Source organism: Acomys minous (assembly GCF_964271855.1).
Source record: "Acomys minous genome assembly, chromosome: 1".
Classification (NCBI taxonomy): Eukaryota; Metazoa; Chordata; class Mammalia; order Rodentia; family Muridae; genus Acomys; species Acomys minous.
In genome coordinates this window covers 173,512,779-173,535,292 of record NC_140483.1, presented here as the reverse complement: position 1 = coordinate 173,535,292, position 22,514 = coordinate 173,512,779, and the positions used below count along the sequence as shown (strand labels likewise).

Below are 22,514 nucleotides of genomic sequence, written 5' to 3'. Positions count from 1 at the left end.
TTTAATAAAGCCTCAAGAATCGTGTTATTTTATTATTTCATAAAATTATACATAATAAATATGTGTATACATGTATATTTTAATGAAGTCATGCCACTTTGGTTGAACTGTTCCCCACCATAGTCAAAGGCCAACACGCCCCACACACACAGTACAGGCATGAGGAGCCTCCATGCGAGTTCTGCAGAGTAGTCCACGTGACTTCCAAACAATAATGAATGTTCTGTCGCCCTTGCTTGCCTCCCACTGGTTGCGGTAATCCCCTATTGCTGAAGGCACCACACACTTTGGACATAGCACCTAACCTGAAAGCCTCCTTCCTACAGTGTAGCTTTCATGGTACCAAAAGTGTTCTGCACATGTTGCCAAGGAAAGGAAGCAACTAATGGTCCTGGCAAGCTGTGCTGCCGAGGAGCTATTACAATGGGCAGCATGGCAAGACATCTCTAAAAGTGCAGTGGCGGTACTCATATCTTCCTGATAATCAACAGCTGTCCAATTGTTCTTAAGACACTCAGGAGGAACTAAATCATCTCCGGTACTAGAAACCTAGTCAACTACCCAGGGTTAGTGAGTCACAGATCTTAAAAGAGAATCTATAACATCATTTTACAAGACCAGCGTAATTGCTAGCTGCCTTCTAAAACTTATCCTTATGCCCAGAAATAACTGTAGTCCTCATCCCTCATTACAGATGTTTTTACAACAAATAGAACTATTACAGAAAACCACAATGGGTCACAGTGTATAGGTCAATGGGTTGTGTGGAGATGAGCACCACACATACTTGTACAGCGGAGCTCGAACCCCATGGAAGACGGATGCAGAAAGACTAGAAATAATCATCCTAATCAAAGTACTAAAATGGTCTAATATAGAAAATAGTAAAGGAATCATAAAAAGAGCACTAAGTGACACGTGTACAGTGTCAAGGTTTTTGTCGAAGGGCTGATATAAGAAAGCAACCAGTTTCCTGCATAAAATTTGCCTTTTTGTATAATAAAAGGTATATCCTAATTACAAAAAAGAAAAATTCTTTAATATTCACAATTTTTTATCTAAACCTTAACTCAGACAGGCTCTAAAGGTCCAGATGAGACCATGTGAATCAAAGTGCCTGCCACCCCCTGGGTACAGCTGTTGGAAGTAACAAACAGAAAACTGAACATACAAGCTGGAGAAATGGGCTAGGGATACAAGCACTTGGTGCTCCTGCAGCAGACCTCGCCTCAGGTCTCAGAATCCACATGGTGCCTCACGAGTAGCTGCAACTCCAGTTCCAGGGGACTCAATGCCCTCTCTGGGCGCCACTGGCACCAAGTACATGTGGAGTACACATGCATACATACAGGCAAAACAATCACACATATAAAAGGTATGCATAACAAAGACAATGCCTAACATATGTCACAGAGTATGTTCCTAACAGCAAACACATGCACACATATATATATTTACAAATTATACAAATATACTGACTTAAAAGTCCATGTAAGAACAATATATACCTTATGGTGTTATGTATACTATGTAAACATACACTATAAAATGTAAACTTCTACAGTATATATGCATCTACTTACAAGTGTGTGTATGCCTGTGTAGAATGATCCAGACGGGGGGTGTGTGTAAATATGATCTGAAAACAGAAAAGCCAGTTTGTTGAGCTGGCTCTATGCCTGAGGAGTACAGCATCTGGATGGCATGCCTGCGGTCTGGGGGCCACAGCCTAACAGGAGAAAAGGGATGTGAGGAGCCAGTGTCTCTTTTTTTTTTTTTTCCATTTAAAAAAAAGCAATACTTTTGATTATGAGTTGTACAGTTGCTTGTAAAGCTCTGTGCTGTTCAGGCTGCTTCATTGTGTGATGGTTGGGAGGCGAGGCACTCCTGGGCACGCTGGTTAAGATCAAGTAATTAGGGGGCCCGCGTTCACTAGTGCCCACTGTCTGTACGGGGACAGCATCTGAGAAGTGACACAAGAAGTGACACGCCACACTGGCGCTCTCCTTATTCTATCAGGCAAATACTCCTAAACATGCAAAACGTGTTATGTTTATCGAGTTTCCCTTCAAATAAGTATAAAGTATTTCTCTTTTTTTCAAATGTAAAATATGAAGATCTCCTATATTAGCAAATCAGAATTAGAATTTTTCAGCATAAAACCTCCTTAAAGGTATGAAGAGCTGAAAGACAAGCGAGCTTGCCAAGCAATGCAGCCGAAGTATTTAACTTCTGTATAAGGCAACTTCATCAAGGATAACGTCTAGTTCTTTAAAATTATTTTTGCCTCACATATGCAGCTATAATATTCATTTGATTGTGTAGGGATTGCCAACTAATATGATGCAAAGTCTTTGTATTGCGTTGATCTGACTATACATTCTCAATGGCATTAGTTCTCTTGTCTCAAAAAAAAAAAAACCTAAAATAACAACAACATAAAAATATGTGAACAAAAAACATCTGTGGGAAAATATATTGCTCCTTTTTATGGTTAATGCAAAATGACACAACATGCTTTTCTGACCTGGCAGGGGATCTTGATTTTGATGTGCTGTTTCCAGTATGGTAAGAATATTACTTAATGCTAATAAGTATGGAATTAGACTGCTGCCCTTACACCTGTAAAGAAAAATATTATACCTGAAAAAAAAACCCTATCCAATGCTTTAAAGGATAAAAACATACAAAGTTTGAAACACCAATATCTTTGGCTCCTGCTTGAGAGTTCTTTTCTGAGTATACAACCAACAGCGCCACTTGATGTTCATCTGAAGCATAAGTTTTGTTTGAAACAGTATCCCTACATAGAGCAGGCTGGACTTGAACTCACAGAGAGTTGCCTGTCTCTGCCCCTCAAGGGCTAGGATTAAAGTCGTGAGCACCACATTAACTGTATCAGAAGGGTTTTTAAATTATTTTCTTTATTTTTGTAATTATAATATAATTAGATCAATTTCCCCTTCCCTTGCTTCCCTCCATAGCTTTCCATATAGCTTCCCATTCTCTTTCAAACCCATGGCCTCTTACACACACACACACACACACACACACACACACACACACACACACATACACACACACACACCTGCGCGCGCGAGCGCACACACACACACACATGCACACACACATGCACACACACATGCACGCGCGCACACACACACACACAAACACACACACACACAGGGCAGGGAGTAAGCACATGCTAAGTACATACATACAATCCGCACAGCCTGTGCAGTGTTTCTTGTGTTATGTCTGTATGTGCCCTTATAGATCTGATCATTTGGTACTGGATGTGTACTCTTAAGTTTTAATAGTGAAAAATTCTACAACCTGAATATTCACCAAAGGAGAATGATTAAATACATTGTAGCACATTCATGAGACAAAATATTGTACAAATATATTTTTGAAGGATACAAATGTTTTTATTTTGTTATAAAAGAATAAGTTTTAAGAAATGTTTTTTAAGTTTTAAGTAGCCATTCCTAAATGGCAGACCCATACATCCAGCTGCTAACGGATCACCCTTGACTTATCACCCTCATATCTATCTTCCAAACAAAACCGGACCCTCAGCACCCTGACTCCTACTGCCCTGAGTCAGCCGCTATCACCGTCGGCCAGGATTCCACTGCAATCTCCTCATTTCCTTGTTTCTGCTTTCATGTACCTCCATTCTGTATTCTAGTGTGTGCCAGAATAAGGCTTTAACAATGCAAATGAAAACAATACCTCCTCTCCCTAAAATCAGAATACAAGATATAGCATATCTCTAGGTTGATTTGTGAAATTTTTAATAATGGTTATATACAAATAATAAATGGGATTGCATAGAAGGTTTTTGTTTATTAATTTTATAAAAAGCATTCTTGGTTACAAAAGACAAGATAAGATGTTTGTAAAATAATTATGCAAAGTAAGTTGAACTATATAATATAAAATATTTTAAACAATTTTTAAAATATAATCTAATCAAAGTATTCAACTAATAACTGATAGTTTTAACTTCATATAATAATGGAGAATAAATTTAAGGATGGAATCCCCTGGCAATGGGCAAAGAGACACCCTGTTGGTGGTTCTCTTATATTAGTCAGTGGCAGAGCAGATTTAAGGCCTACGTTCATCCTACCTTGATGCTTGGCTTATTGGCCAAAGCTATCTTATGCCTAAGACTCATAAACCAAATAAAATAAAATAAAATAGAGGCAAAGCAGTGCAAGAGGAGAAAGACAGAGATCTGTGGACTGCCATCCCAGCCACAGACTTGCCTTCCAGCATACGGCACAGGAGGGCTAAAGACACCCATTTGCTGCCACGCCATGCAACATGGATTGAGGATGTTGCCCAGGGTCCTGCCAGCTGCATGGCCAGCCTGCAGCGGAAGCCACCACACTGTGATGCGCAATGGGAGAGGAAGACGCGTGGAGCAGCTTGAGCATTATAAAGAATGATGGAACTGAAGCCTCGAGGGTGGAGAGGTGTAACCAGCTCTGCCACCTGGGGGTGTGGTGAGGTCCCAGTTCAAGCCATGTCTGAGTCCATGGCTACACAGTGGCAGGGGTCAGTGTCCATGTGTGTGGTTCATATTACCACTAGAAAACATAGGGATGTCCTAGTCAGGGACACCTGCCAAGAATCACATGAATGCCTAGGCTGTACATAATTGGCCCCAGCCCTCGCTGCCTGTAGCACTCTGGAGAGCTGGCCTTGTGCCTCACCCAGGCAGCTAGCTCAGTGGAGTTGCGATGTTGGGGTGTGAGTGAGCTAGCCCCAAGGGCATGAGTGGAAAGCTGATCTGGTCACTTGTCTTTCATGGCATGGCACAGCCGCAGAGGTGATGCCCTCGCCGGCCTCGCCCCTCACCACCTGCAGCAGTCAGGAGAACTGGCCCTGATGTCATGAGAACAGGTGTTCCATCCTTGTCCCTTGCCCATTCCAGCACTTGGGAGATTTAGCCTCGCCACTCATCTGGCATGAGGTGGCATGGGTGCCGGAGTGATGCCCTCTCCCTCCCTGCCTTGCCATTTGCAGCAGCCTAGAAAATTGGCCCTGGTGTCATGAGAGCAGGAGAGCTAGTCCTGTCCCCTCACTGGCTGTATGTAGCACTTGGGAGACTGGGCCCTGAATCCTGATTGGGCAGCACCGTGGAACTCGCTCTGAAGGCTTAAGTACAAGTGAGCTACCTCCCACCCCAGGGCATGAGAGCAGGAGAGCTGACCCTGCCTCCTGCTGTGGTGTTGGGCGGCCTAGCAGGAGCAGTGCTGGAGAGCTCACCCTGCTTGTATAGATAAGGGAAAACTAGCAGGCTGACCAGATCAGCTACCACCCAGGCCCAGATGGGGAGCTCTGAATTGGCCCACCCCAAAATCAATATCATCTGCGAATGGTTGGGATGCACGAAACAGCCAGTCCTTCTGTTCCAAAGCTGCAGGATCTCCATGACACCCGACAACAACAGGATAACCGGGAGGGGGCCGGGAGAGGACACAATATTAACGGTGTCACAGAAGCCAGAGATCTCTAACAATGAACGTTTATGCAAGTGAAGATGTGTGGACACACTGTGGGACACACTGACATCCTACAGCTTCCACAATATTTGTTTATGGTTTGTGTTGTTGGTGATGGTGGTGGTAATGGTTAGTTGATAGGTTGTGTGTTTTATTTTGTGGGGGAGGTTGCAAGGGTGAAAGATGGATATGAGGTCACAGAGAGATGAGTGGGACTGGGGTGCATAACGCAAAACTCACAATCAATAACAAGTTTAAAAATAAGCATGGAAAAGTATGCTTAGCTACCTATAAAAAATGCTCTTTGAAAACAACAACATATATCTTAAGCTTAAATAAAACTGTAGGTATTATATTTCGGTATAAAAATAACATCTTATGAATCTTTTAGCTTTTAAATTGAGTTTTCTGCTAAGCTATCTTCTTGTGCCTTGTCTTCCAGACCTGAGATCCTCCCTTCCATGTCCTGTACCCTATCAGTGGCGTTTACCTCTGAGGCTTGTTTGACTTCCTAAACTTTTAATTTACAGATTTATTTCAGTTCGGCATCTCTTTAGTGATTCCTTTCCTTTGTTAAGTTCTACTTTGTGTCTTAAATTGCTTTCACTATTTCATTCAACTACTTATGTTTTCATGGTAATTTATTCATATCATCTTTAATATCTTTGAACATATTCATAATTGCTATTTTGAAATCTTTGTCTCGTGTTTCAGCTAAATTGTTTTCTCTGGGCCTATTTATTATGCTGTTGCTGGATTCTGGGAGCATATTGTCTTGGTCACCCATGTCTGTGGTTTTGCACTGGGATCTAAGCATCTGGACTTATGTGTGAGGGGTTTCATAATACATCTGATCTCACCTTTGATAGGTGGGTGTTTCATTCTTTGGTTACTGTTTCCCCAATAGGGTTCCTATCCAAGTATGACAGCTATGGGTCCCTGAATCCTAGCTACTGTGGATCCCTGGTAGAAACTAATCTGCAGGTCCTAGGGAAATCAAAATTACTGTAGACAGGCTAGAAGGAAAAGTTTAAAGGGGTATCAGGAAAGACACTGGGTGCACACCAAGAGGCTGAGTCTTATGGGAATGCAAGAGAGCTGAGAGGAGGGACTCAGTATGCAGACAGCAGCAGGTCTGAGTAGCCTGAAGAAACAAGAATGGGGAAGAGGAAGGGAGATAAATCTGAATCTCAGCCTAGTGCAGTGCTATGGGTACCTGGTACAACAAACTCTGTTGTTTGATGGGGAGTCCTAATGGAATGATGATAGCTATACAGAAAGGCTGGCAGAAGAAGCCGTAAGAGAATGACACCCATTTCCTTTAAGGGGAGTCGGGTAGGTGTTTGGTTATTTCTTGGGCTATAGAGAATTATCAATGGAGCTGGTTACAAGTTATTATTGGCATTATTTAGAAGGAAAACAAGGTTAGACTCAGCAATGTCTCTCTTTTCCCTTAACCTCCATTCTTAGGTTGTAGATAGGGGTTGAAAAGAAAGAATGGGGGAAATATAGAAATATATAGGGAAGATAGAACAAAAAGTACTCCTCAACTTAATGCCTCAATTGTCACTCATGAGGTTATTTTTAATTCACTGGTATAGAATTTTGTACATAGATACAAAATAAGTTTAATTCTAGATACATTAGCATAGAATTCAAATGTAAGTTTTTCTACACACACACACACACACACATACTCTAATATGAGGTATTGTAGCCATATAACTCAATTATAATACAAGGTTTACTTCCAGTACTTTGAAAGTGCTATTGCAGGCTGTTTGACATAAATACGTTATACAAGTTAATTATTAGCTGACCAAATCATGGTCATGTCAATCACTAGTCTACTTTTATCATAAGAATATACATCTTAGGTGCAACAGATAGATATGATTCTATAGAAAAATAAGGTAGGATAGTTAGATAAGGTCTTCAAAAACCTCAGAGACATACAGAATATGACATTAAAAATATTTTTATTATTTTAAAGATCCACTGACAATGAGACTGGAAACATTCAGCCTACCTCAAAGAGGATGATGAGCATCAAAGAACCTCCTTATGGAGATGACTTCAAATATGGCAAACAAGCCATTGGGCAAAATGTCCTTGTTTCTACCACAGACAAAATTCTGCCTAAAATAGGGCAAGCTTGGATACAGGCAGAGTTGACAGTCAAACTCTGCCAAGACAGAGTAAGCAAGTCCTCAACAGTTCCTGCCTCACAAATATGTCAGATATATTGGGCCAGAAGGCTGGAGAAGATGCTCCAACATAATAGAGAGTTTTGGATGATGATTCAGGTAGCAAACTGTCTCTGTCATCTTCTCAATTGGAAAGCTACTAACCATCACTCCTGGCATACTCAGGTAATCAAGTTTATTCCTTCTCAAGTCTCTGATGGAGTTGAAGACCAGGTAGCTTAGTTTTATACTGAAGCTTAGTTGTTTAGGGGTAAAGACGTTTTTAAGTCTAGACAAACGTTTTAAGTTAATAATGACAAGGTGTGTGGAGATTGATTTACATTCAGAATTTTAGGTACACCAAGATAGGAAAGATATTTTTTTCTTCAAGGCTGTCAAATGCAAATAGCCAAAACACTAAGAATGTAACATTTATATAATTCCTGATTGTGTCATGGCTCTTCTTGCTATAGGTAGTTTATTGTATATATGTGGAATAATATAAATGTATATGTAAAAAATAAAATTTTAATTAAAATAAATAAAGTAAATAAAAATGCCAATGTTTTTTAAAAGGCTGAAAAAGGTTTTAGGAGAAAACTAGGGGTACCCTGAGTCCACACCAAGAATCTGAGTCCTAAAGGGATGGAAGTTGGCTGGGAAGAGGCATGTCCAAGATCTCTTCCAGAATCACTTACTGTGCATAAATCTCTATTTTTAACCTCTCTCCAAACCATTCTCTCTCCCCATTGTGAAGGATTTTTCATGAACAAAACTATAAAACTGTGATAGAGAACATAAGGTTTCATAATACAGTTTCAGCTGCCATTATTAAATTCTCACTAACCATTAGGATGTCGGTATTCTTATAACGAAACAGAATGTATATCTCCACAAGGATAAGTACTGTACTTTCCAAACAGTGAAGGTTTCAATACTTGTATTAATAAACTAGATGGCCAGTTCTTATTCTTAAGGAAGATAAAGCAGGAGACTCTTTTTAGATGATCCTGTATACACAAAATACTTTACATGTTCCATAAATAATGAACATTTACTATGCTACAGCTACAATCAAGAATTATAAGAATTTACTAAATACTTAACTTTTCAGGAAGGAATAAATCTACATAGATACAGCTATTCTAAACCTAAATTATTCAGTTTTGGGAGAAGAGTAACGGAAAGAGGGCTTCGGAGCGAAGCCTGGGCTAGCTTTCAAATCATAGCCTTCGTCTTCAGCTTCTTGTGTGCTGAGATGACAGGCATGTGCCTCTCTATTCAGACTATCCAGTCGTTCCTAACCTCAAATTTACTAGAGAGAAGTAGAAAGCCGGCCTTTCACACAAGCATAGCGCTTCAGTAGAACTGCTGTGATGCTCAGTCTTCTGCATTGCTGTCACTTTTGCTAAAATTATTGTCACTTCCTGAGCTGCCACTTACGAGATTCTCATTTACTCTTATTCCCCAATCCTACCAGCATATTATTTATGGTCCATTTTATTTTTAACATATTATCCAACATTATATATGCACTAAACCAAAGAAGTATATCTATCAAATTAAGATTTGCAAAGTAGCCCAGGGAAATCAACTTATCTGGGGACAGTGACATGGATCTCCACATGACCCAAGTCCAAGACTGGCGCCAGAAGTGTCTGTGGAGGTCAGTGGTCCTTACTCTCCTGTGTTCTTCAATACCTGAGCGCTAATTAACATAAGACTATTGTTACATTTTAAGACATTTACAGACTTGACTTCAGCACATTTTATATACGTACCACCTGAGGTACAAATTTTCTTATTTGATGTTCAATCATGTGACTTATAATGCTGGCTTCCCCCAAAGCTTTCTGTGTGTTTTCTATCCTACAGTTAACATCCTTGCTGGGTGATTTTCAAGCTCTTTTTATAGGAATATTGGTTCTACAAAATCTAAACCATTTTCAAAATAATTTCTCAGTAAACTGTATACACTAAAGTTCTACGTTCATATGTGGAAAGGCTGGGGTTTCTGTTCTTTAGTTACATTTTCACCATCCCGTCCCCGAGCAGCTGCCAAGTTCCCATGTGTCCAGCACACATGCTCTCTAGTGGCCACTCCCCAGTAGCCCTTCCTGACTTCTAGCTGCACGCACATGTTCTCTAAGCTATGAGTTATAAGGCACACATCTTCCTGTTTTGATGATCAACTCCAGCCTTCAACCAGTCGGCAAGCTCCAAGAGCTATTTAGACTTCCATTTCTTCCTCTTTATTTCTAGGAGGGAAATATGTGTTCTCTTTAATCTTGGTTGCTTACCACAAAGTTCACTTATTATGCGGTATGTAGCTTCCGTTTACTATAATTTGTGTGAGAAAATTAATTTCTAATGCATTCATGTTTAAAAACTTGAACTTTTTAAAGCTGCTGCATCGTGGAGACTCTGACCTCATGAGTGGATATGTTGTCATGAATGGATGTGTCCTCATGAATGGATATGTTGTCATGAATGGATGTGTCCTCATGAGTGGATGTGTCCTCATGAGTGGATGTGTCCTCATGAGTGGATGTGTCTTCATGAGTGGATGTGTCCTCATGAGTGGATGTGTCCTCATGAGCGGATGTGTCGTCATGAGTGGATGTGTCCTCATGAGTGGATGTGTCGTCATGAATGGATGTGTCCTCATGAGTGGATGTGTCCTCATGAGTGGATGTGTCGTCATGAGTGGATGTGTCATCATGAGTGGATGTGTCGTCATGAGTGGATGTGTCCTCATGAGTGGTGGAGCTCTGTTACAGAGGACAGAGAAAGGCCTAAGACACCGCTTCATGTGGGACTATGTCATGTACAGTCTTTATCATCTACTCTTTTGTTTTATGTTTACTTGTTTGCAATTTTACAAATATGTCTAAAAATCTTGAGCTCACAGGTCATAACCTAATATAGTAAGAAAGAAAAACCATACAATTGTCTCAATGGCTACATAGAATATATTTTCAATATCCAACATCGATTCATAATTTTTTAAATATGGACAATCTAGGTATAAAACTTCTTTAACTCAATAAGGATTGTCCAGTAAAAATCAAAGGCAAATTTCAGTTTTTTTAAATTAAACATTTTTTATTTTTTACATATACATTTATATTATTACACATATATACAATAAAATACCTATAGCAAGAAGAACCATGACACAATCAGGAATTATATAAATGTTATGTTCTTAGTGCTTTGGCTATTTGAAGAAAACATCTTTCCTATCTTGGTGCTTCTAAAATTCTGAATGTAAATCAGTATCTATCATATCTCATCATTATCAACTTAAACATCTACCTAGACCTAAAAATCCTTCTTTTTTTACATTTATTTGTTGTGTGTGTACATCATATATGTGTGTGGGTACGCACATGCTACAGCATGAATGTGCAGGTCAGAGGACAACTTGTGGGAGTTGTTCTCTCTTTGCATAATGTGAGATACATATACACACATACACACACACACACACACATGTCAATCAGTAAATAAGTAAATGTAAAGAAATCTCTAAAACAGAAATCCCTAAAATGTAGCTGTTTTCCATAGGTTAACATTTTTACTCAGTGTGTTTTCTGTATCTTCTATTCATGAATGTGTTTTATTTTATAATACGAACCTATAAATCTTATTGTTTTAAAGTCTTATGAAAACCACAGAAGAATATTTATCAGGTATATAATTGCTTTCAAATAGTATCTTAATTTAGTCTCAGGAAAACCCTGTAACTTGGGTATCATTATCCCTAGCTCTGCAGAAGAAAGTACGGCTGAGAAAGGTTAAGTAATTTGCTCAAGTGACAGAACTGGGATTTGAATTAAAGAATCCTTGTTCCAAGGCCAGTTTCTTTTCCACTGAACCATGTTACCTCCCACAAGAGAACATTTTTACATTACCACCTGCTAGTTCTAATTAAGAGATAGTAATTAAACAATTTTCTGCTCCTGACAACAATATTTAAGCTATTCATATTTTAAAGAAACCAATACAAGGAACTCTATCAGCTGGAAGATGTGATATCTAAGCCTAAGTGCCAACACTTACAGAAAGACTCCCACATGACCCTGTTAATTATATTACCTATTTGTAAGACACGAAGCACAAAAACATTTAATGACCAATGTACTTGTAAAAATGCTGATCTTGATTAATAATCAAAGAAATATAAATTAAAAATAACAAGCATATGTATTAAGTTGGGAAAAATATGTACATAGCAACTGCCAGGTTGGGCATCCTGAAACATCTAAGAGCTAATGTAATTCATTAAGAACTTGCTGTGAGCCAACTGATAATACATGCATTCTACCACTGTGTGTGGGAGGCCAGGTGTGTGGCATATGCCTGTAATCTCAGGACATGGAAGGCTATCACAAAGGGATCATGACACCAAGGTCAGTTTGGACTACATGGCAAGACTCTATCTCAAAAATAGTTTGTGGCTTTGACCAAGTAATTCCTTATCTAGAAGTTAATCCTGATTAAGAAATCACAGGTATAAAGATTTGTATACAGGTATATTCAGCTTTTACTACTTTGAGGGGAAAAAATTAAAAATATGAGGGAGAATATAGAATAAATCTGAATTTATTAATAATAACAGGTTAATAAAGTACACATACACCCAGTCTTTAACAGAGTCTAGAAAATGGTACAAGTTTATAACTAGACATAAAGAATAAATTCTGGGACTCTATCCTTCAGCAACTACAGTTAATAACGTATATTTCAAAATTGTAAAGGAGTAGATGTTACTACAAAGCAATACGTAAATAATAGATATCTTAATTACCCTGAAATGATCCTTTACAATGTATACATTTGTGTGTTTTTTTAATCACACTTTATCCTATAAAGATATGTAACTGTGTCTGTTCACATCTATGTGTATATATGTGGAATTCAGAGCTCTGGTGTCATTTCTCGGGTGCTATCACCTTGGTTTTTTGAGAGAGCATTGTTCACTAGCCTGAGTTCACTGGTTAGGTAATTCTGGCTGGCCAACAAGTACCAGGGATCCAACTATTTCTGTCTGCTTCATCAGCACTGCGTTACAAGTGTGCCACCACACCTGGCTTTTTAACTAGGGTGCAGGAGACCAAGCTCAACTCACTTGACAAGCTCTTTACTCACCAAGCTATCTCGTCTATAACAGTTTGCTCCCAGATTGAAACATTCCATCAGAAGCTATTTAAGCAGAGATAAGCAAGTCAAATTAGCTTCAGGAAGTCCCTGAAACTGACCAGATTCACCAGGCCCCTCCATCCCAGAGTAAATAATAAAGCTTCTGAAAGTCAATCTCAGATAACTCAAGCTGAAGAAAAGACTCTTAGCAAAACCAAGCTGCCAACAAGACTCTCAGAAGACTAAAGTTGCAAAGAAGATGCTGAAACCAGATCAGCTGCCTGGAAGGGGTTTAGACCAGAGTCACTTAGAAAGAACACTCTCGAACCTGTTGAGCTGCCTGCAGGCTATAGACTAGACTGTGCTCCAGGTTCCCAGCTTTGTGAGCTGTTGCCCCTGCTGGGGTGGGCCTTGGTGATACAGCTGTCTTTGAGTTGTTTCTTCTCCTGTAAGTTCCCCCACCCATATTCCTGTAAATAGCCCCAATAAAACTCATGTTTTACCCAGTTGGACTTTGGTGGTATCTGGCCAATCATAGGCTCCCTTTGTGGGGTGAGTAGATGTGTGTGATGTAGCTCCTCAGGCAAAGCTTTGTCACACAACACAATTATTTCCAACCACAAGTATATAAATTTTGTCGATCAAAAAGGGGAAAAGTGATGTTACATATATTCAAAAGAATCTAATTCAAAAAATAAAATCATTATTGGCATACATCCAGTTTTGCTCCTTTCAGTGGGCCCTCTCAGCCCCTTCTTCTATCCCATCCCCATTCCTTTGTGCCAGCCTCTGATATCAGAAACATTATCTCCCTTGGAGCCCAGTGGCCACATCAGGCTGGGACTCAGGCAGGTGAATCACACTCTCCTTCCCATCCTGCATTACAGCATCTCCATTCTCACCTTCACCCCCTGTAAGAACCACTTGCAGATGCCCCTCCTATCACCTCAACTCCATTCACTGAAGACTTCGACTCATACTCTTTATACAAACCCAAAGTCCCCTTAGCTTATTCATCCATGTCTAGCCAGATTATTCTTCGACTCACTGCACAGACTTGTAGGATGCTCTCCTCCTACGATACCTTCAACTCCCTGGGAACCCACATCTTGGTGTAGACAGGACCCCTAAAATCTTTCCTAAAGCCCCTCTCAGCCTTTCCTCCTAGCCCTTCTCTATTTCTTTCTGACACCCAACAACCTGAAGAAGCATTCTCTACAAGGCAGCCCACAACTACCACATTTTCATCACATCAAGAATGGGCAATAAAAACCAAAAAAATGAAGACTGACCCAGCAGAAACAAGACTAAACAGCCACACCTAGAATCACCTCAACCATCCTAACTCCAAATGGCTAGATACCAACATAAAATACACAAAATTTAACAAGCAAGAAAGCCTCCACTAGAACCCATAGCCCTACTACCATAGACCCTGAGAAGGGAAATACGGCTGAAGCACAAGACAAGGACTTCTAAACAACAATTGTGAATATGTTCAAAGACCTTGAAGAAGATATGAATAAATCCCTTAATGAAGTATGTGAAAACACGAACAAACTGTGGAATAAAATAATGAAAACAATTCACATGAAAGAAGAATGTAACAAAGAAATAAAATCATTAAAGAAACCCAAAGAAAAATAAAACTGGAAATAAAAAATTTAGGAAGTCACTCTTAGCAACAGGGAGATCTCTAAGATCTGCCCTACAAAGGAGAGCAGACAACGTGGGCTTATCCAACCATTCCCTCAAGTCTCTGAATAAAGTTGTTCTAACAATTAAAAAAAAATAGGAAGTCAAACAAAAACCTCAGTGGTAAGCCTCAACAACAGATTACAAAACATGGGAAAAGGAATCTCAGGCACCAAAAACAAGGTTTAAAAAATGGACACCTTTCCCGAAATTTGTGGATAAATGGATTGAGCTAGAAATGATCATAATGAGTGAGTTAACCCAGAAGCAGAAAGACTCATATGGTATATACTCACTTATATCTGCATATTAGCCCAAGGGGCATGTCCCACGAAAGCCTTCACTTACCAGGAAACTGAGACAGAAGGGAGGACATTCTAGTGGAACTCTAGATGAGAGAATCATGGGAGAATGGCAAAGTAGAAGGATCCAGAGGGTCCTAGAAGCCTACAAGTAGAACATTATGATAGGCAGATTTGGGCCCAGGGGTCCTGCTCAAACTAAGGCACCAGCCAAGGACAATACAGGCGGTAAACCTTAAGCCCCTACCCAGATCTAGCCAATGGACAGAACACTCTCCACAGTAGAGTGGAGAGTGGGATATTACTTTCTCACATACTCTGGTGCCTCACCTTTGACCATGTCCCCTGGAGGGGGAGACCTGGTAGCACTCAGAGGAAGGACAGCCGGTTACCAAGAAGAGACTTGATACCCTATGAAAATATACAGGGGGAGGTAATCCCCCTCAGGAACAGTCATAGGGGAGGGGAATAAGGGGAAAATGGGAGGGAGGGAAGAATGGGAGGATACAAGGGATGGGATAATCATTGAGATGTAACAAGAATAAATTAATAAAGGAGAAAAAAAGAAAAAGTAAATAAATAAAAAATGGACACCTCAGTCAAAAAAAAAAAAGTCAAATCTAAAAATACTCAAATTCCCAAGATGGCAGCATCAACCATGCACAGTGTCTGATCGGTAGGTAGGATGGAGCCTATAGACCAGGCTGGGAGTTACAGGCCACAAGACCTGGCGAGCCCTAGTGAAAGGGGTCCAAATGATGCAGAGCACAGGTGGGTTGAGTCTTGGCCACTCAACTGGTCCACAGAAGACTGGTGACCAGTCCCCAGAGACTGGCCACATACCTGCCAGAAGGGCATGGGCAGAGGTTCCACAAACCCTAAGAGACCACAGATGCCAATCCAGTCTACTATACCCAGCAAAACTTCCAATAACTATAGATGAAGAAAACAGGAAATTCCATGACAAAAACAAATTCAAATAGTACCTAGCCACAAATCTAGCCCTATAGAAGTTACTAGAAGGAAAATTCCAACCCAAAGTGACAAACTACAACCAAGATAACACAGGAAATAGATAACTTCACTGGAGCAAAACATAACCAGACAAACACTCTACCACAACCAACATCAAAATCAAGGGACTTAACAGTCACTGGTCATTAATATCTCTCAACATCAAGGGTCTCAACTCTCCAATAAAAAGACACAGAATAGATGTATAAACAAGACCCAACATTCTTCTGCATTCAAGAAATACATCTCAGTCACAATGATAGACATTACCACAGGGTAAAGGGCTGGCAAAAGTATTCCAAACAAACTAAACACAAGAAGCAAGCTGGTGTAGCCATTCTAATATCTAATAAAATAGACTTCCTACCACAATTAATCAAAAGAGATGAGTAAGGGCACTTCATACTCATGAAAGAAAAATTCAACCAAGATGACATTACGATTCTGAACATCTATGCCCCCAATACAAGGATACCCATATTTGTAAAAGAAACATTAATAAAGCTTAAACCACACATTGATACACACACATTAATAGTGGGAGATTTCAAAACCCCACTTTCATCAAAGGATAGGTCAACAAAACAGAAGCTAAACCGAAAAATAAGGATACTAACAGATGTCATGAATCAAATGGATCTAACAGATATCTACAGAACTTTTCACCCAAATACAAAAGATTATATATTCTTCTCATCTCCTCATGGAACCTTCTCCAAAATTGACCATATAGTAGGTTACAAAGCAAGCCTCAACAGATACAAGAAGATTGGAATAATACCTTGTATCCTATCAGACCACCATGGATTAAAGCTGGACTTCAACAACAACAACAACAACAACAGAAATAACAAAAAGCCTACACACACATGGAAATTGAACAATTCTCTACTCAATGACAACTGGGTGAGGGAAGAAATAAAGAAATAAATTAGGGACTTCCTAAAATTAAATGAACATGAAGGTACAACATAACCAAATTTATGGGACAAATACATTTGAAAGCAGGAAACTTCATAGCAATCAGTGCCTTCATAAAGAAATTGGAAACAACTTATATAGGCAACTTAACCACACATCTGGAAGCCCAAAAAAAGAAAAAGCAGAAACACACAAGAGGAGCAGATGATTAGAAATAAATTCAAGGCTGAAATCAATTAATTAGAAACAAAGAGAATAACTTAAAGCATCAATGAAACCATGAGCTGGTTCTTTGAGAAAATCAACAAGATAGACAAACCATTAGCCAAACTAACTAAAAGGCAGAGAGACACTATCCAAATCAACAAAATCAGAAATGAAAAGGGAGACATAACAACAGACACTGAAGAAATACAAAGAATCATTAGATCCTACTTCAAAGGCTTACATGCCATAAAATTCGAAAACCTAAAGGAAATGGAAAATTTTCTTAATGGATTCCAGTCGCCAAAGTTGAATCAAGATCAGATAAATTAAATAGTCCTATTACTCCCATAGAAACAGAAGCAGTCATCAAAAGTCTCCCAACCAAAAAAAAAAAAAAAAAAAAAAAAAAAGCTCAGGGTTTCAGTGTACAATTCTATCAGACTTTCAAAGAAGAGCTAATAGCGATATTCTTCAAATTATTCCATAAAAAAAGAAATGGATGGGACATTACCAAATTCATTCTATAAGGCCACATTCACCTTGATACCTAAACCTCACAAAGACCTAACAAAGAAAGAGAATTTCAGACCAATTTCTCTTATAAACATTGATGCGAAAATACTCAATAAAATACTCGCAAACAGAATCCAAGAACACGTCAAAAATATCATTCACCATGACCAAGTAGCCTTCACCCCAGGCATGCATGGATGGATCAATATACATAAATGCATCAATATAATCCACCATATAAACAAACTGAAAGAAAAAAACATATGATTATCTCCTTAGATGCTGAAAAAGCATTTGACAAAATCCAACACCCTTTCATGTTTAAAGTCTTGAGGAACATACATTAACATAATAAAGGCTATATACAGCAAGCCAACAGCCAACATCAAATTAAATGGAGAAAAACTCAAGGAAAGTCCACTAAAATCAGGGACTAGACAAGGCTGCCCACTCTCTCCATATCTCTTCAATATAGTTCTTGAAGTTCTAGCCAGAGCAATAAGACAATAAAAGGAGATTAAGGGGATCCAAATGGGAAAAGAGGAAATCAAATTATCCCTATTCACAGATGATATGATAGTGTACATAAGTGACCTCCAAAATTCTACCAGAGAACGCCTCCATCTGAGTGGCTGCATACAAAATTAACTCAAAAAGAGTCAGTAGCCCTCCTGTATACAAATGACAATTGTGCTAAAAATGAAATTAGGGAAACTACACCCTTCACGATAGCTACAAGTAATATAAACTATCTAGGTGTAACTCTAACCAAGCAAGCAGAAGACTTGTATTTTAAAAGAAACTTCAAGTCTCTGAAGAAGGAAATTGAAGATGATATCAGAAGATGGAAAGATCTCCCTTGTTTGTGGCCATCTTACCAAAAGCAATTTACAGATTCAATGCAATCCCTATCAAAATACCTAAACAATTTTTAAAGACCTTGAAAGACCAATTCTCAGCTTGATATGAAAAAACAAAAAACCCAGAATATCTAAAACAATCCTTTACAGTAAAAGATCCTCCAGAGAAATATCCATCCCTGACCACAAGCTGTACTATAAAGCAACAGTAATTAAAACAGCATGGTACTGGCACAGCAATACCATGGTTAATCGATGGACTTGAATCAAAGATTCAGAAATTAATCCACTCACATATGGACACTTGATTTTTGACAAAAAAAAAAGCCAAATCTATACAATGAAAAAAAGATAGCATCTTCAACAAATGGTGCTGGTCTAACTGGATGTTGACATGTAGAAAAATGCAATTAGACCCATGTTTGTCACTGTGCACAAAACTCAAGTCCAAGTGGATTAAATCGGTTAGAAGAAAAAGTGGGGAAGAGCCTGGACCTCATTGGCACAGGAGAAAACTTCCTGAGCAGAACTCCAACAGCCCAGGCTCTAAGGTCAACAATTAATAAATGGGACTTCGTGAGGCTGAGAAGCCTATGTAAGGCAGAAGACACTGTCAACAAAACAAAACAACAGCCTACAGACTGGCAAAAGATCTTCACCAACCTTACCTCTGACAAAGGGCTGATATCCAAAAATATAAAGAACTCAAGAAATTAAACACCATCAAACCAAATAACCCAACTGAGAAATGGGGCTCAGAACTAAACAATTCTCAACAGAGGAATATCGAATGACTGAAAAACACTTAAAGAAATGCTCAACCTCCTTAATCATCAGGGAAATGCAAATCAAAACAACACTGAGATTCCATCTTACACCCATCAGAATGAATAAGATCAAAAATTCAGGCGACACCACATGCTGGTGAGGATGTGGAGAAAGAGGAACACTCCTTCATTGCTGGTGGGAATGCAGACTAGTACAGTCACTTTGGAAATCTATCTGGTGCTATCTCAGAAAACTGGGAACAGGGCTTCCTCAAGACCAAGCTATTCCACTCCTTGGAATATACCCAGAAGATGCTCCAGCACACAACAAGGACATATGCTCAACCATGTTCATAGTGGCCTTATTCATAATAGCCAGAACATGGAAACAGCCTAAGTGTCCCTCAGTAGAAGAATGGATAAAGAAACTGTGGTACATTTACACTATGGAATACTACTCAGCTATTAAAAACAAGGAATTCCCGAAATTTGTGGACAAATGGATTGAACTAGAAATGATGATGAGTGAGTTAACCCAGAAGCAGAAAGAGTCAAATGGTATATACTCACTTATATCCTGACACTAGCCCAAGGCGTATGTCCCATGAAAGTCTTCACTTACCAGGAAAGTGGGACAGAGGGGAGGACATCCTATTGGGACTTTAGGTGAGAGAAGCATGGGAGAATGGGGAAATAAAAGGATCCAGAGGGTCCTAGAAACCCACAAGAACATTATGATGGGCGGATCTGGGCCCAGGGGTCCTGCTCAAACTATGACACCAGTCAAGGACAATACAGGCAGTAAACGTCAAACCCCTACCCAGATCTAGCCGATGGACAGGACATTCTCCACAGTTGAGTGGATATTTTTGTCTTACGCGGTTTTGTATGAACATATTGTTTTGGGGGGGTTTATTTTTAAGATTTATTTATACACCTGCATGCAAGAAGGTTATCAGATCCCAGTACAGATGGTTGTGAGCTACCATGTAGATGCTGGGAATTGAACTCAGGACCTCTTAACCACTGAGCTATCTCTCCAGCCCTTGAATTTTCTTTTTATGTGGTGTGTGCAAGTGCATATGTGTGTGTTGTGCTTTTTCCTTTTTTTTTTTTTTTTTTTTTTTTTTTGGTGTGTGTGTTATTCTCGATTTTTTTGTTTGTTTTTTTTGTTTCTTTGCCTATGTTTTCTAATGAAAGAGAGAAATAGAGGCTGTGGAGTTAGTATATAGGTGGATGGAGAAGGTTTGGGAGGAGATAGGGAGGGGAAACCATGATCAGAGTATACTGAATAAAACATTATTTTCAATAAAAAAATGCATTTAAAAAATTACTACTGGAAAAACACCAACTTTGTTTTCAAGCAGTCATTAGAGGCCATTTTTAGTTTCCATGCTGTCATGGCCAGCTTGTGAGCAGAACGGAATGAGAACCCACACCATCCTTACAAGCCATTTACAGAGAAAGGTTCCACACCTTTGGATCTGCTCCCTACTCAGGAGCTATACATGGCACACAAACACACCAGGATCCTCACAAAGACAAATAAACGATACAACAAGAGATGTTCTACCTTAACGGCTTCTCCGAGAGTCTGGTTTTTGTCAGCTTCCTCGTTGGAGTGCAGTTCAAGTCTGTAGTTCAACTCCTGTAGTTGCTGGGCCTGTTCGTTCAACAGCATCTGTGCCTGCTGCTCCCGAAGCAACGCATTGTTCAGTTCCTCACATGCGCTTTCAAACTTCTCATGGGTGATCAATTTCTTTACAAAGAAGAGAAAAAAATCAGTTGCCAGCCAATTGTATCGCTCTATTATTTACTCTTTCAGAGCTGCATTCACTAACAGAGCAGGTGTGATGTGGAACTGGAGAGATGGCCCTTGCTTAAGAGCAGATCAGCGCTCAGTCCCAGCACCCATGGGGTGGGGGAGGGGCTCCAGCTCCAGGGGCCCTGATTTCCTCTTCTGGCCTCTACAGGCACCTGGACACACACGTCATACACTCACACTGGGCACATATACATAAATAACAATTTACAAGTTGATACAATGTAAACATTTCTAAAAATTTAATATAAAACAAAATGTAAGATTTGTTTTGCTCAAAATAAAAAAATCAAGAAAAAAGACCTCTTTGGTTTTTAAAGTGTAACAATCACACTTATAAAGTTATCTTTTCAGTCAAGCAAAACCTTAGAAAACACCTGAAATTCCAAATAAATAAACTTTTTGTAAAGATTATGATTATGATCCCAGCAATCAGGAGGTAGAGGCAGGTGGATTGCTGTGAGTTCAAGGGTAGCCTGGTCTACAAAGCAAGTCCAGGACAGCCAAGGCTAGACAGAGAAAGCCCCTCTTGAAAAACCAAAGAAACAAAACAAAACAACAACAACTATTATGATTATGAGACTTAAAGTCTTTTTTAAAAAGATATTCAAATGACCATAAGTATTCAAATGATTACCTACATCTGTGTTCAGTGTGCTATTAGTCGAATCTCTCTGGGACCCTGTGTCCGCTCTCTGGCAAGTCCTAGCCATACTCACACTGTCTGCTGCCTTGTTTGTTTTCGCTCCAGCATTGTAGTTACCAAAGTTTGCCTTACATTGTTTTCTTGCCTATACACATCTTGCGTGGAGGTAGCAGCACTGAGCTGAGAACTCATTCAGTTTTCTCACCCAGCATAGAGAAGAATTAACTAACGAATATTCATGCATGCACACTTGCTAATGAAACTATATGCCATAATATAAAAGATGGCCCACAATACTTGGAGGGCATCACACTGCTCTGGAAAAGTAGTAACAGCTCCAGACAGGTCCCCCCCCCCCATTCCTTACAGACACCCGGATGTCAGACACACTTGACATCCCTTCTTTAAAGCATATGAGTAAACATAGGTAAAAAAAACCTGACGCTGTGATCCTGTAGTACAAAGAGAAAGATGGTTCACAAAAGGTACATACATTCTACAAGTACATGTGGAAGAGAGAAACGCAGATCTCTTCATCATATTAGCTGCACATGTATCTATTTAAGAGTCAGAGCTTTCCCACTGTGAAAATTCACAGGATTTATCACAAACATAATGGAAGCTGATTTGAATTCTTTAAAAAACTCTAGGAATAGAAAAATAAAAATCTTACTTCATTGTACATATCTATCAAAAATATAAATTATTATTTTAATGAAGTTCTTTACCTCTCAGTTTTCTGACAAATAAGGCAAAAATAGTTTCTTCAGGGCCCAGAAATTATATAACTCATAGACAGAGAAAACTTTGTTTGAGTTAAATTTGAGGATAAATTTACACCATGAACACATATGATACTTAAAATAGCACTAAATAACCTAACTTATTCAAAATATTCAAATTATAAGAAAGTATAA

The 22,514-nt window shown here is 39.2% G+C and overlaps 1 protein-coding gene across 7 annotated transcripts in view; it reads right to left on the bottom strand.

The window, feature by feature from the left end:
- Window positions 1-22,514, bottom strand: part of CCDC171 (coiled-coil domain containing 171) — a 304,004-nt gene that overhangs the window by 146,946 nt on the left and 134,544 nt on the right. For 6 of the 7 annotated variants that reach the window (XM_084777633.1, XM_084777635.1, XM_084777632.1 and 3 more), the window contains one exon: window positions 20,703-20,888. In XM_084777633.1, the coding sequence (XP_084633759.1) occupies window positions 20,703-20,888 (186 nt within the window). Of the gene's footprint in view, window positions 1-2,601; window positions 2,623-20,702; window positions 20,889-22,514 lie in introns of those variants that run through there. The other variant, XM_084777637.1, reaches the window with a different exon arrangement.